Genomic DNA, 15,468 nt, shown 5'->3' with positions numbered 1-15,468 from the left:
TCACTTCAGCCAAGGAGAGGCAAAGAAGGTGCCCTGGTGCCCAAGCTGGGTTGGTGTTGGTTTCCCTTTGCTGCCAAATCTGAAATGGAGAAAAAAAAAAAAAAAAAAGAAATCAGGTTGGGGATGGAGAAGGAAGGACCATTCAACCTCTCCTGGAGATCATGCACCCATATCTCACCACCTCCCCAAGGGCTTCTCTCCTTCCCAGCAGGTGCTGCTCATGAACCATTATGCAGCTTCCATCATTAACACAGCACTAATTAAGAGCAGGAACTCCAGAACTGAGTCAAAAACCCAGAAATCTATTTCATAGTTTCATGGAATGGTTTGGGTTGGAAGGGACCTTAAAGATCATCCAGTGCCCTGGGCAGGGACACCTCCCACCAGCCCAGGCTGCTCAAGGCCTCATCCAGCCTGGCCTTGAACACCCCCAGGGAAGGGGCAGCCACAGCCTCCCTGGGCAGCCTGTGCCAGAGCCTCCCCAGCCTCACTCAGGAATTTCTTGCTCATCTCCAGTCTCAGTCTCCCCTCTTCCAGCTTCAATCCATTGTCCCTCATCCTGTCACTCCCAGCCCTTGTCAAAAGTCCTTCCCTAGCTTCTCCAACCCTCTGATCATCTTCATGGCCCCCTCTGGGCCCTTAAGTCCTCCTTGAACATCACTTCCATTCATCTGAACACCTCCAGCACAACCCCCAGTGGGGCACTTACTTGGGGGTGGTTCTGCTGAAGGTGGAGCGGACCCTCTGGGACAGGGAGCTGGAGGAGGGGGTCTTGGAGAGCTGATGCTCTGGGGTGGTGAGGGGTCCCAGCATGCTCACTGCAAGGAAAGAGGCCAAGTGAGCAACAGGAGGACAGCTCAAGGCTTTGTTCCATGCAAGGAAGATCAGACATTCCCTGGCATCTGCCAAAGCCAGCAGACAAAGCCAGGATCTCACAGAGCCCCAGACTCAGGGGGGTTGGAAGGGATCCCTGGAGATCATCAAGTCCAACACCCCTGGCAGAGCAGGTACAGGTTCTGGGCAAGCTTCTCTCCCCAGAGCTGCAGGAATGGCTGAGCCAACAGTTCAGCAGCAGCTCTGCTGGAGGGACATCATCCCTAGCCCCCAGGAGGCTACCTTTGACATCTGGTGTCCGTGGGGAGGAGGAGGCCTTGGTGCTCTCAGCCACATGTGCTGGGTCCAGGTTCTCCTGCTCCACCAACATCAGCTGGCTCCAGTAGTCCATAGGCAGCAGCAGAAGGCACTCCACAACCTACAGCCAGCCACAAGCAGCTGAGCTCCAGCTCAGGCCTCAGCTCCCTCCAGCAGCCCATTCCAAGCCTTGCCATGGGACATCTCCACCCTTCCCAGCACTGCCCTTGGCACACCTTGGGCTGCCTCTTGGTGTCCTGCAGGAGCGTCATGGGGTCAGGATCTGGCACCGCATGGGCGACGATGGTAGGGCCAAAGACCTTGGCCAGGTTGGCAACATCCATTTTGGTATCTGGGCTCTGAGCTACCCTGGGGTCAAAGAAAGGGGATGGAGCTTCTGCTCTTCACCTTCCACTCAACAGCTCCCAGCTCACACCCCCTGCAGCAGTTTTTTTTCCCAGGCTCCATGCTCACAGTGACAAGAGCCTGAGAAAGCACCAGAGGCCACCAGCCCCTCCTGCACCAACTCCCCCTCCCCTCTCCAGAGTCACCTCCTGCATCCAGCCATACCTCTGCAGATGGACCATGAGGAAAGCCAAGGTGTCCCTGTTGGCCTGAGGAAGTTCACCAACAGCTTGGTACATGGCAGCCATGCTGTTGTCCTCATCTGGGATTTCTGGGGGGAAGCAAAATGTACAGATCTCAGCAAGAGGTCCCAGAGGCACCACTAGAACATTCCCCTCACAGCAGGAGAAACAAGGAAGCCAAAAGCTTCCCATGCCACTGTAAAAATTGTGTCCTGCCCAAGCACTAGAACTTGGGGAGATCTTGGAGTTGGAGAGAGCCAAGAGGTCTCCCCACAACCTCCTTCTCTCCAGGATGAACCACCTCAGGTTCCTCAGCTGCTCCTCATCAGCCCTGTTCTCCAGACCCTACACCACCTTGGTGCTTTCCTCTTCCAAACCAGGACCCCATAAGAGATCTTAGCAGGCTACAGAGCAGCATCAACCCAGCTGCAAGCACAGGGGCTCCACAGAGCACTGCCAGTTTGTGGGACCCCTACAGCTGTCCCCAGCAAGGGCAGAGGGAGGGTCAGAGCTGGCACTCAGCAGCTCCTCACCTGCTGCTTCCATAAAAGCCTTGTTCAAGCGGTGGGTCAGGAGAGGCTCTTTCAGGCTGCGCAGGAAGTCCTTGAGAAGGCCACAGATGGCATGGATGTCATCCACCTTGCTGAGCAGAGGAACATTCTTCGTCCTGAGGAACTTCTCCTTGAGTTCCCTCACAGTCTTGTCACAGCCAGACACTCTGTAGAGGCCAGTCTGGAACAGAGAGCAATGCTCAGAGGCAGCAGAGTGGTGCAGGGGCAAAGCTGACCACCTGCTGCTCCCACCCTCGAGCCACACCTCAGCACCAAGCCAATCCCAGCACAGTGAGGCTGGAAGGGACCTCTGGAGCTCCCCCAGCCCAACCCCACCCTGCTTGGGCACCCACAGCAGCTTGCCCAGCAGCACAATGCCCAGGAGGGGTGTGGAAGCTCTCCACAACCTCTTGTAGAAGATGTTGAAGCCTGGACCCAGTCCTAACCCTTCCAGACACCAACAGTCAGGAGCAGCTGGGTTAGCAACATGGCCCCAGCACCACAGCCACCAGTAGGTTTCTCACTCACTCTGCTCTTACCTCATGCAGCCCTCGCTGCTCAATCTCATTAACACAGTGCACTAGGATGGAAGGGATCATTGGAGGAGTAGAAGGGACAAAGTCCATCAGGGTCCCCTAAGAGGCAGAAAGGAAAATTAAAACCAAAGATACTCAGCCTTCAAGACATGGAAAATGCCCTCTCAGGGGTTCAGAAAGAGATGAAGCCTTAAAAACAAAACATTACTACTTCTTCATCAGCCCAAAGAGCAGCAGCACCACATCCACCAGCACAGTGCTGCAGGATCTGCTACCCAGAGCTGCCCTCTTCCCACCTCAGCACCCTCCCAACATCAACCCCCCCCCCCCCCCCGCTGGAGCTCCCAACATCAAACCCCCCCCCGCTGGAGCTCCCAACATCAACCCCCCCCCACCCCCAGCTGGAGCTCCCAACATCAACCCCGCCCCCCCCCCCCGCTGGAGCTCCCAACATCAACCCCCCCCCTGCCCCGGGCTGCAGCTCCCAACATCAACCCCCCCCCTGCCCCGGGCTGCAGCTCCCAACATCAACCCCCCCCCCTGCCCCGGGCTGCAGCTCCCAACATCAACCCCCCCCCTGCCCCGGGCTGCAGCTCCCAACATCAACCCCCCCCCCTGCCCCGGGCTGGAGCTCCCACCATCAACCCCCCCCCCTGCCCCGGGCTGGAGCTCCCACCATCAACCCCCCCCCCCCAGCCCCGGCTGGAGCTCCCACCATCAAAACACCCCCCCCCCCCCCGCCCGGAGCTCCCACCATCAACCCCCCCCCAGCCCCGGCTGGAGCTCCCACCATCAAAACACCCCCCCCCCCGCCGGCTGGAGCTCCCACCATAAACCCCCCCCCTCAGCCCCGGCTGGAGCTCCCACCATCAAAACACCCCCCCCCCCGCCGGCTGGAGCTCCCACCATCAACCCCCCCCCCAGCCCCGGCTGGAGCTCCCACCATCAAAACACCCCCCCCCCCCCCCCCCCCCCGCCCAGAGCTCCCACCATCAAAACACCCCCCCCCCCCCCCGCCCAGAGCTCCCACCATCAAAACACCCCCCCCCCCCCCCCCCCGCCCAGAGCTCCCACCATCAAAACACCCCCCCCCCCCCCCCCCCCCGCCCAGAGCTCCCACCATCAAAACACCCCCCCCCCCCCCCGCCCAGAGCTCCCACCATCAAAACACCCCCCCCCCCCCCGCCCGGAGCTCCCACCATCAACCCCCCCCCAGCCCCAGCTGGAGCTCCCACCATCAAACCCCCCCCCCCCCCCCCTGGCTGGAGCTCCCACCATCAAACCCCCCCCCCCCCGCCCCTGGCTGGAGCTCCCACCATCAAACCCCCCCCCCCCCGCCCCTGGCTGGAGCTCCCACCATCAAACCCCCCCCCCCCCGCCCCTGGCTGGAGCTCCCAACATCAACCCCCCCCCCCCACCCCCCCTGGCTGGAGCTCCCAACATCAACCCCCCCCCCCCACCCCCCCTGGCTGGAGCTCCCACCATCAAACCCCCCCCCCCCCGCCCCTGGCTGGAGCTCCCACCATCAAACCCCCCCCCCCCGCCCCTGGCTGGAGCTCCCACCATCAAACCCCCCCCCCCCCGCCCCTGGCTGGAGCTCCCAACATCAACCCCCCCCCCACCCCCCCTGGCTGGAGCTCCCAACATCAACCCCCCCCCCCACCCCCCCTGGCTGGAGCTCCCAACATCAACCCCCCCCCCCACCCCCCCTGGCTGGAGCTCCCAACATCAACCCCCCCCCCCACCCCCCCTGGCTGGAGCTCCCAACATCAACCCCCCCCCCCACCCCCCCTGGCTGGAGCTCCCAACATCAACCCCCTCCCACCCCCCCCCGGCTGGAGCTCCCAACATCAACCCCCCCCCCCCCCCCCGGCTGGAGCTCCCAACATCAACCCCCCCCCCCCAGCCCCGGCTGGAGCTCCCAACATCAACCCTCCCCCTGCCTCCCCTCCCAACTCAACTCCCCACATCCCATCCCCATCGCCCCCAGCCCTGCAGGCTCGCTGGGGATTTGTTCCGCAGCTCTTCTGCGGGACAAGGATTTGGTGGAGCCCAGGCACCTCCTGCCCCTTGCCCCCTGGAGCTGCCCTCACCTCTCCTGGGCGCACAGGGGTGGCTGCCAAGGTGGGGATGCAGGGCAGGGGGCAGCGCTCGCGGCACTCGGGGTGAGTCACCAGGCGGCAGTCTCGGCACTTGAGAGCGAGCTTCCCGAACTTCACCCTCTTCCCACAGGGCACACAGGACTCTGGCTTGATAACCTAGCACAGAACCCCCGGATGCCAAGGTTGGAAGGGACCCCAAGGACCATCTCTAGGTGATAGGGGAGTTGAAATGAGCAGGCAGTAGGGAAGGGCCCAGGACGCCAAGCTGGGTGTGTGATGGCCATGCTGGAGGGAGGAGATGCCACCCAGAGGGGCAATGCCAACCTCATCAAGTTCATCAAAGTCAAATGCAAGGTCCTGCACCTGGGTCAGGGGAGCCCCAAGCACAAATGCAGGCTGGGGGATGAAGGGCTGGAGAGCAGCCCTGTGGAGAAGGGCTTGAGGCTGCTGGGGGTGCAAAGCTGCAGATGAGCTGGGCACTGCCAGCCCAGCCCCAGCCTTGCCCTGGGCTGATCCCCAGCAGGTGGGGAGCAGGCACAGAGAAGGATTCTGCCCCTCTGCTCCAACCCTCCTCCAACCCCTCCTGGGGCTACCAGAGAGGCGTTTGCTCCAAAGACAAGGAGTGACAGGATGAGGAATGATGGCTTCAAACTGGGAGAAGCTCCATTTAGACTGACACTAGGAGGAAGTTCTTCCCCATGAGGGTGCTGAGATGCTGGAACAGATTTTCCAGAGCAGTGGTGGCCAAAGTTAGGCTGGCCAGGAGCAAGCTATTGCAGCAGGCCCATGACAAGGGCACTGGAACCAGATGATCTTTAAGGTTCCTCCGCTCCAAAGCATTCCATGATTCTATGCCTTCCACTGGATGGATGGGCACAGAGAAGAAGGTGTTCCCTGACCCATGCAGGTAGCCAGGACAGTTGATAATGCCTGGACAGGAAGTGGCTGGCAGCCTCTCAAGGGCTTGGTATCCCCACATCCCAGGAGGGAAGGAGTTGCTCCTTCCCTCAAGCTCTGGACCTACCGTCTTCGACACGAAGTCGTGCAGCCTCACCCCCCCATTGTGCTGGGGGGTGCCACAGCTCTCACTCTCACATTTGGATTCCAGCTGTTGGCTGCAGATGTTTAACTCACTGCTCAGAGGCTGGAAAGGGCCTGGAAGACAGAAGAGGACAAGAGTTGACTGAACGGAATCGCCCTCCACAACCTTGGCTTTGAAAGCAGTCAAGCAGAGGCTGTGGGGAGGTGCTGGGAGGAGGTAAACATTTCAGGAGAGCTTCTGGACTGCCAAGAGGCTGCTGCAGGACAGAGCCATGACAACTACCACTCTTCCTCCGGCTTCTCCGAGGGCCAGGCACAGTCTGGATAGTAGAAACTGCTTCAATTGGGCCCCCATCGTTGGGGACCATGACAGTGGTCTTGGCTATGATGGATTCATTCCCCTGAAAGGAGAAGGAAGTGGTGAGCGCCAGCAGCCCCCACAGGACAGGAGACTCTCCAGCTTGGTGGCCCTGGAAAGAGGGAGGTGATGTGACCTCCTGCCCTAAGTGCACACAGCCCCACAGGGAAGCCCATACCTGGTCTGCTGTGGAGACAACTGTTCTGCTCTTCTTCTCTGGGCCTGGGGGACCTTCAATGAACTGCCTGGAGGAGCGCTGCAAAGACACCAGAGGTGTGGGCACAGCATGGGCACGGGCAGGTATCCTGGGAGCCACACCTGGAGCTCAGCCTAACCAGCACTCAGCAAGTGCCTGCACACACCACAGACCAGGAAGCTCTTCCAGGGGCCCTGTTCTTCACAGCAACCTTGAAGTTGCCATGAAGTATCCCAGGAGGCCTCAAGGTCTTGCTCTCTCAAGTAGCTTCCCTAGGCAGGTCTACAACCCAATTCAGATGAAGAAAGGAGGAAGAACAGGAGCCAAACCAAAACACACACACAAAAGGACAACTAAGCAAGACCCAGACTGGTCCCAGCTCTGCTAGGGAGGATTCCAGGCTGTCCTGTGCCTCCTGTCCCCACCACACACCACCAGGACAGAACCAGCAAAGGCTCTGTGACAGAACAGGAAAATTCTCACTTCCTAGAGGATTCTTCCCAAACCTGGAAGCTGTTAGTAACCTTCAAGTGCACTCCTGCAAGCTCCAGGCCCTACCAGAGCTCCCCTGCAGCCACTGAACTCACAATATCAGGAGTTACTCTGTCTCCCTCCCCACAGCAGGTCTCAGTTACAGCAGCAGCACATCCAGCTGAGGTCTGATTGTCATTTAGTAGCTTGGCCACCACTAGAGGTGGCAGGGAGGTGACAGATGGTGACACTGTGTCAGCTGAAGCTGACAAGGGAAGCTGTTTGAAGGGGAAGGATCCAACATACCCTCTTCTCTCTCCTTTTCAGCCTCACAGCTTTCACCATGGAGGAATCCCAGTCCTGGAGGAGACAACAGTGCTCAGCTCAGTGGAAATCACAACCAGCCTCTGGTCAGGCCCTTCCTGAGCTTTTTAACCAAGAGAAAGGCAAACCAGCTCAACCAGTCTAACACCAGTCAGCTAAACCCAAGAGGTCTCCAGAAACTATCCCACAGCCCAAAGGTTTTACAGCAGAGGAGAACTCTGGAGCTTGGAGTCACATTACCAGTGAGTCATCAGTCTTGTCAAAGCTGATATCTGACAGGATTGAGCCAGATTCATCTATTGTTGAGAGCCTAAAGAGCAAAAACCACGGAGAAACTGGGCTCAGCTTGGCAGTCATGGTTCAGAGCAAGCTGCCTGCCTGCCAACAGCTGCATTTGCAAGTGGAGTTAAAGGAACAGGCTGCTGATGGGGGTGCAGAATGTGTCACAGAGGCACAGGGCTGGATTGAGTTGAGGCCTCTCCTGCACTGGTGAGGCCCCAGCTCGAATCCTGGGGTCAGTTTTGGGCTCCTCACTCCCAGAAGGACATTGAGGGTCTGGAGCAGGTCCAGACAAGGGCAATGAAGCTGGGGAAAGGTCTGGAGAGGAGCAGCTGAGAGAATAAGGCTGAGGAAGACCTTCTGGCTCTCTGCAACTCCCTGAAAGGAGGTAGGAGTGAGGTGGGGGTTGGTCTGCTCTCCCTAGTCTCAGGTGATAGAACAAGAGAAGATGGCCCTGAAACTGTGCCAGGGGAAAGTTAGGTTGGACATGAACAACAATCTCCAGATTAGGAGTGGTTAGGCATTGGAACAGGCTGCCCACCACCACAGGGAGGTGGTGGAGTCCCCATCCCTGGAGGTGTTCAAGAAACCTGTGGCCATGGTTTGGTGGTGGCTGCTGGGTGGACTCAATGACCTCCCAGAGCTTTTCCAACCCCAGCAGTTTTGTGATTGTGACACTTGTGGTGCTCAGCCAAAAAGCCTCTTTTCCCTACCTGCTGTTGCCTGCACCTCCAAGAGAAGTCTGTGGCCTGTTGAGAAAGGCCAGGGCAGACTTCTGCTCCTCGTTCAGCTGAATGCTCCCAGAGCCATCACACATGAGCAGCTCCCGAATCAATTGGATCTGCCGCTCCTGGAAAGAAGATCAGGAGCTGGATGAACTGTGCTGAGTTATGGTATGAAGCAATCTCCAGTGGTCCAGACACCACAGCTGTGCTCTCAGAACACAGCCCCTGCTCTGACAGAGAATGGCAGCTCAGCCCCAACAGCAGGCAGGGAATCATAACAGGATAGCTCAGGTTGGAAGGGACCTCAGAGCTCATCTGCTCCAACCTCCTGCCATGCCCAGGGACACCTCTCAGCCAGACTCAGCTGCTCAAGGCCTCACCCAGCCTGGCCTCAAACACCCCAGGCAGGAGGCAGCCAAAACCTCCCTGGGCAGCCTGTGCCAGAGTCTCATCACCCTCATCCTGAAGAGCTTCTTCCTCAGCTCCAGTCTAACCCTGCTCTTCCTCAGCTTCAAACCATTCCCCCTTCGCCTGTCTCTAGACACCCTCATGAAAAGTCCTTCTGCAGCCTTCCTGTAGCCCCTACAGGTATTGGAAGGCTGCTCTAAGTTCCTCCTCCCAGAGTCTTCTCTTCTCTAGGCTGAAGAACCCCAGCTCCATCAGCCTACCCTCACAGCAGAGGAGCCCCAGCTCCTGCAGCAGTTGCCTCTTTCCAGCCCAACACAGCAGGGAGCAATTTCTCCTTGGGTTTGTTTTCCCCAGGGAAAAGGTCTGGAGTGCCAGTCCTCAGCACAGCTTCATCCCCTTGTCCCCAGGTTCCCAAAGGGGTAACTCTGGTGGCAGAGGGAGCACTCACCAGCTTCTCACAGTCCCTCTCAGCCTTCTGCCTGCGTTTGATCTCCACATCCACCTGGTTGCGGGCGTGCTTCAGCTTCACCTCCAAGGCGCTGCGCTCGGCCTCGGTTTTCCGGAGGAGATCCTGGGACCTGCCCAGGTCGTGATCCATTCGCTGCCACTTCTGACGACATTCCTCGAAGTTCTTTGCCAGCTGAATGAACTCTGGGAAGAAGACAAGCACGCCTTCAGCTGCCCTCCTGTCCCTGACACTAGGTAAGAACCTGCTCCCCACCCCGAGAGAGGGGAAGCCACCTCTCGGCCAACACAGCCAAACCAGATAGCTTCAGGAGATGCTGCAGGGCTGCAGGCCAAGAAGGTGAGAACCCACCACAGAATGCTTTAGGTTGGAAGGAACCTTGAAAGGTCATCTACTCCAACCCCTCTGTAGTCAGGAGGGACATCTGCAACCATAGCAGGTGGCTCAGAGCCTCAGACAACCTGACCTGAGGCAACCAGGGATGAGGCAGCTCCCACCTCTGCAGGCCGCCTGGACCAGGGTCTCACCACCCTCAAGGTAGAGCATTTCTGCTTGAGGTCCCATCTAAACCCACCCTCTTCCAGTTTAAAACCCCTGCCCTAGAGGTCTCAGTCAAAAGTCTCTCCCCAGCTTTCTGATCATGCCCTTGAAGCACTGAAAGGCCACCAGGTCTCCCTGGAGCCTGCTCTCTTCCCCAGGCTGCCCAAGCCCAACTCTCTCAGCCTGGCCTCACAGCAGAGGGCTCCCAGCTCTGCCAGCATTGCTGTGGCCTCCTCTGGGCCTGCTCCACCAGGTCCTTGTCTCTGCTGTGCTGAGGACTCCAGAGCTGCCCCAGCACTGCAGGGGTTGGTGGGGGGGTGTCTCAGCATAGCACAGCAGAGGGATAGAAGCCTCTCCCTGCCCCTGCTGCCCACACTGCTGGGCATGAGCCCAGGCCATGGCTGGTTGATGCCCCAAGGCAGCACAGCCCTCCTGAGGAGCAGAACTTACGAGCCTCATTGCCTTCACTCAGAACTTCAGCCTGGTGCACAAGCTGGTCATACAGACCCCACAGGTTCAGCACAGCTGTCTCCATCTTCCTGCCAAGAAACCAGAGCTAAAGAAACAGCCCAGCCCTCTCTGCCCACCTCCAAACCCAAAACCCAAAGAAAAAGGGCTTCAGAATCAACCATTTATAAATTTAAAGGGAAGTTTTAGAAGCTACACAAAGCAAGTTACATTAGGAATTGTGTTTTGGGGAGATAAATGCATCTAAATCTTGCTGCAAAGAGTCAAGATCCTCATCCCTCTACGGTTTACAGCTAGAGAGAAGCAGCCCAGCTCCCTCTTTACTGCTTTAAATGCTTTCCAGTACACTACAAAGGCTCAGAATCCAAGATGAGATGAGGGATCCCAACCCAGTCTCCTCCAGGAAGGCTGCAGAACACAGCTCAGGCCCTGACAACCAAGAATTTTGTACTCTACAGGACACTAACAATCTGCAAGTTCTCACAGCTTTGTAAGATAAAAATAGGAGCAACCTCGTGGGGAATTTTAATACAGTTCTAAATTTTGCTGCATTTTAACTTCCAGCGCCTGCTGCAAGGAGCTGTTTGATTTCAGAGAGTCAGCAGATTTTCCTCAAACAGAGCAACAAGGGCATAAAAAGAAGCAATGAAGAGGAAAGTCTCCAGCTCAGCAGCACAGAAATTACTTCACTTGCTGGGCCACACAGGGCAGCCTCAACTAATGAATTAGTGCCAGGGAGTAGGTGCAGACACGGTTGGGAGAGGTGCCAGGTGAGGTATGGCACCAGCTCCACTCAGAGGAGGCCACACTGGAAAACTTTCAAGCACTCTGTTGGGACTTAGATGCCCTACAGACACACAGAGATCTCAGGACTTCATATGTGAGCTGCCAAAGGGCCTCACAGACTCAGGCAATTGGTTTGGTTGGATGAGCCCTTAGGGATCATCCAGTCCAACCCTTAAACCAGCACTGCCAGGTCACCACCAAACCCCTCAGCACCATACCTCCAGGGCTTGGAAACACCTCCAGGGGTGGGGACCTTGAGCAGCCTGGGGCAGGCCTGGGCAGCCTTCAAATGGAAGGAATCGCTCCTCGTGTCCAGCCTGAGCCTCCCCTGGGGCAACCTGAGGCCATTTCCTCTTATCTTATCCCCTGGAGGCCGGCCCCCACCTGGCTCCGACCTCGTTGCAGAGCCAGAAGGTCTCCCCTCAGCCTCCTTTTCTCCAGGCTCAACGCCCCCAGGTCCCTCAGCTGCTCCCTTGTGCTCTGCTATTAAGGGCACAGTCTCAGACCCTCATTACCAGCACCTCTCCCATTAACGCCGCGCCCAACCCAAGGCAGAGGCCGGGGCGGCCCAAGGAACAAACCCAGCCCGAAAAACAAAACCCACAGCCGCTCTCCGAGGCACGGCCCCCGCCCGGGAAGCCGAGAGAGAAAAGGCCTCTGAGGAAACAGGCGCCGGCCCACGCTGCGGGCCCACCTGGAAGGTGGCTGCCCGCACCCGCTGAGGGGGTTTCGCGGGCTGGGAACCGGGCACTCACCGCCGGTACGAAGCCCCGGGACCGGGTCCCGCCGCCGCTGCCCCTCACGGCCCTTCAGCCTCCCTCACGCCCCAACCGCTCAGCCTAACCGTCCCGCACCGCGGTTTCAATCCCTGCCGGCAGCCAATCACAGTGCAAGCCCCACATTAGTGGCTTCTCATTGGCTGGGAGTCTGAAGCCAAGCCGGCGCCATGGCTGCTGAGGGCGTGGCTTCTCGCTCCACTCCCTGTCGCGGGGGCGAGCGGGAGCACCAACCGTCGCACGCTGAGGCGAACCAGGCGCCATCTTTACTGATGGAATGTGCCTCGAGTGAGGGTTGCTTGGCAACCGAGCAGGATGGGTACGCTGTCCGAGCCTAAGATGCTGCTCCGGCAGGACCCAACTGCAGCCACCGATACTGAGGGGTCTTTTGGGTGAGAAAAAATTGGTTTCAATTGGGATTTTAAGCAAAGTCCTTAGCACAAGGTGGGGGTGGGCCTCAGCTATGCTGCTTCTGCAGTGCACTGTAAAGCCTGGATGCAATGAGCAGCTGGGTCAGAGCATTGGAACTTCACCAGGAGGCCCTTTATTAAGCATTGTCCCTTGAGAAACAGAATATTTTGACTAATTTCTGTCTTTGAAATGTTGATCAGGCAATCAAACCAGGCGCCAAGAGGCAAACCCCCATTTCAAGCCCTTGCCTTTGCAGTCGCTTAAGATGCAAGCTGATAAAACACAGCCTAACAGCCAACAATTAAGAGAAGTGAAATCACATAATCATAAACCAAGAGTGTGTTTTAATCTTTCAGATCTGAAGCAAAGCAGCAGGTAATGGCAGAATGGATATTAGCAATTAAAAAGTGGAACTAAATGCTTAACACTGCTAATGGGGAAGGGAGTTCATAAAGCAGATTGTGCTCTAGCATCCAGCTGCTTTGTCACAACTGCTTTATTTAGGTTACATAGTCTGATTTAACTTAATTAATAATAATTAATTCATAATAGATTGTAAAAAGCCTCCAGGTCTTCTGAAAAGTGAACATTAATGAAGCTTCCCAGAGGAAGGGAGTCACTGTGATCTACATCTTACAGGGGAACTGAGGTCCATAAGAGCCACAATTCATCATCTGAGCCAATGGGGAAGCAAGAGAAAGGCACCAACCTTGATACTTGGCTTCGTGGCATGGAAAATCATCCCAAAAGCCCAATTTGCCCCAGTCTGAAAAGCAAATTGGAGGCTGAAAGATACACATGGCTCTGCTGAGAGCCTCTTGTGGAAGCACAGTGCATCCCAGCCCTTCTTGCATCCCCATTCCTGAGGAGGTTTAGTTGTCAGGATTAGGTATTAGGTAATAGCTTGGACTTGATGATCTCTGAGGTCCTCTCCAACCTGGCTGATTTTGTGATTCTGTGATTCTGTGACTCTGATTCTGTGACTCAGATTCTGTGAGTCTGTGATTCTGATTCTGTGACTCTCTGATTCTGTGACTCTGATTCTGTGATTCTCTGACTCTGATTCTGTCACTCTGTGATTCTGTGACTCTGTGATTCTGTCATTCTGTCATTCTGTGACTCTGACTCTGTGATTCTGATCTTTTTTGTCCCTCACTTCAGGTTTGGCAGCAAAAGCAAATCCACAACAACTCAGCTTGGGCATTCTATGGATCTGTGAACCCTCCTCACCTGCTGATGTGGTGTGCATGTGGGAAATGGGCCACATGCCACTTGCTCCATCCCATCCTGGACCCTGAAAGCTTTGCTAATTTCTTTCCTATTGCCTGATTGATTAATTCCATGATGAGAGCAGAGAGGTGAGAAGCACCTTTCCTGTAGAGCTTTATTTCATGGGAGAAGAAAAGGCAAAAGGGTTGAAGCCTTTGCAGGAGTTGCTTTATTGCAGTGTAATTATATTCTCCTTTGTTTGTGTCTGGGAAGAGAGGGAGAAGCCTTGAAATGTCTCATCTGGGAAACTGTTAATAGAATTTATGCTAATTTGATGATTCTGGCGATTGCTGGCGGAAGCACTTCACATTTTCAAGCAGAAATTCTCCTCCAGTTCCTCCTGCAGTCTCGCTCCATTTGGTTTTTTAGCCTCTTTTGCCTCCTCCAGTCCACAAAATGGCCTTTGCTGGGCAGCACTTGGACGAGCTCATGAGGTGGTGAGGATCTTGGCTTGTGCCAGTGGGCTCCCTGCTGACCCCAGGCCTCCCAAGAGATCTGCCCTGGTGCCTCCATGTGCTAATAAGCAGCCCTACAACAACAAACCCTCCCCTCCCTGCTGGAGCTTCTCAAGCACCAAAGTCTCTGCCCGGCTCCTGCCTAATTAACTCCGGAATTGCAAACCCATTTGTGCAGCTTTTGTGCTCAGGGGAAACCTTTATTAAGTTCCTTTTAATTCAGACCCAGTTAGGGTGTGATGGTCTTCACAAACAGTCATTCAGACACACACACACACACAAAATAAAAGGGGAAGACATCAAACCCTCTCCAGGGGGGGAAAAAAAAGTCTTTACCTTATCTTATCTTATCTCAGACAGGAATGGTTCAGTAGCTTGAGGAAACCCCCCTCAGGCTGAGCAGGGAGGGCAGCCAGAGGAAGCTGGGGAATGAATTCCTTCTTTCTGCTGTCCTGGCCAGAGCTGCAGGGCCAGCAGATGGCATCAGGCTCATGCCGTCGGGCGGAGCTGCAGAGCCTCCTCAGCCATCGTGAGATAGTGCAGGGCACACGGCCTGGGCACACAGCCTGGGCACACGGCCTGGGCACTGGGTGAGGAGGGTGCCAAAGGTGCTGCTTTAATGATGGTGTGGCCAGCAGGAGCAGGGAAGGGATAGTGCCACATAAGCCTTCTGTGAGGCCACACCTGCAGTCTTTGGGTCACTTTTGGGTCCCACACTCCCAAGATAGACATTGAAGAGGAGGAGCAGGTCCAGAGAAGGGCAACGGAGCTGGGGAAGGGTCTGGAGGACAGGGCTGGTGAGGAGCAGCTGAGGGAGCTTTGGGGGGAGCTGAGGCTGGAGAAGAGGAGGCTGAGGGGAGTCCTTCTGGCTCCCTGCAACTCCCTGAAAGGAGGTAGGAGTGAGGTGGGGGTTGGGCTGTTCTCCTTAGTATCAGGTGAGAGAATGAGAGAAGATGGCCCTGAAATTGTGCCAGGGGAGGGTTAGGTTGGACATGAGGAAAAAAAGTCTCCAGATTAGGAGTGGTCAGGCACTGGCACAGGCTGCCCAGGGAGGTGGTGGAGTCCCCATCCCTGGAGGTGTTCAAGAAACCTGTGGCCATGGTTTGGTGGCCATGGTGGGGTTGGGTTGATGGCTCTGTGACTTTGCCTTTCCCAACCAAAAGAGTTTTGTGATTCTCTGATTTTCCCACGAGCTGCCTTTGCTCTGCAGGTCCTGACGGAGAGCCAGGCTGAACTGGGAGCTCCTCAGGATGATTCCTCCAGCAGTGACTGGCACGGGGGCAAAGAGCTCTTGGATGGGATCAGGCAAACCTGTCTGCAGCCACACCAGGTCCATCATCTCTGCTCCTCACAGAGAAACGCTGCTTTGAAGTCAGCAGAGGAGCCCCGGACCTACCCTGAACTCATTAAATAACAATGGGAGTCTCTATTGCCTTCCTCTGGCTTTTAATGAATGACCTCCTGTCGCTGGGAGCTTCGTGCGGTGACAAAGGACCTTTGTGGGCTGATATTTATGATTTCATTTAAGCCAGGGAGTAAGCTAAGGGAGAGGAGTGGAAAATAAAAGCTGGGCTGATGGTTCCTGCTT

At 56.5% G+C, this 15,468-nt stretch overlaps 1 protein-coding gene across 1 annotated transcript; it reads right to left on the bottom strand.

The window, feature by feature from the left end:
- Window positions 1–10,735, bottom strand: RACGAP1 (Rac GTPase activating protein 1). The gene is made up of 17 exons (XM_054397107.1): window positions 10,716–10,735; window positions 10,166–10,254; window positions 9,158–9,360; window positions 8,290–8,426; window positions 7,538–7,607; window positions 7,280–7,333; window positions 6,485–6,562; window positions 6,232–6,349; window positions 5,932–6,062; window positions 4,899–5,063; window positions 2,809–2,904; window positions 2,252–2,450; window positions 1,702–1,807; window positions 1,368–1,500; window positions 1,117–1,252; window positions 710–818; window positions 1–79 (listed from the first exon to the last, which is right to left on the bottom strand). Exons 1-17 carry the CDS (start codon window positions 10,733–10,735, stop codon window positions 1–3), a joined length of 1,923 nt encoding a protein of 640 aa, XP_054253082.1.
- Between the last annotated feature and the right edge of the window lie 4,733 nt (window positions 10,736–15,468).

The sequence above is a fragment of the Indicator indicator genome, chromosome 41 (genome assembly GCF_027791375.1).
Source record: "Indicator indicator isolate 239-I01 chromosome 41, UM_Iind_1.1, whole genome shotgun sequence".
Taxonomy (NCBI): Eukaryota; Metazoa; Chordata; class Aves; order Piciformes; family Indicatoridae; genus Indicator; species Indicator indicator.
The sequence above is the reverse complement of the archived record's forward strand: the minus strand, read 5'-3'. Positions and strand labels throughout refer to the sequence as shown.

Excerpts from the sequence above, each read along its gene's own strand:
- RACGAP1 (XM_054397107.1), bottom strand. The coding sequence starts at position 10,735 with ATGCAGCAAAATTTAGAACT. Across the intron at positions 6,063-6,231 it reads GAGAAGCCGGAGGAAGAGTG|GCCCTTTCCAGCCTCTGAGC; the intron begins GTAGTTGTCATG and ends TCTGTCTTCCAG. Across the intron at positions 1,808-2,251 it reads GGCTTTTATGGAAGCAGCAG|AAATCCCAGATGAGGACAAC; the intron begins GTGAGGAGCTGC and ends GCTTCCCCCCAG.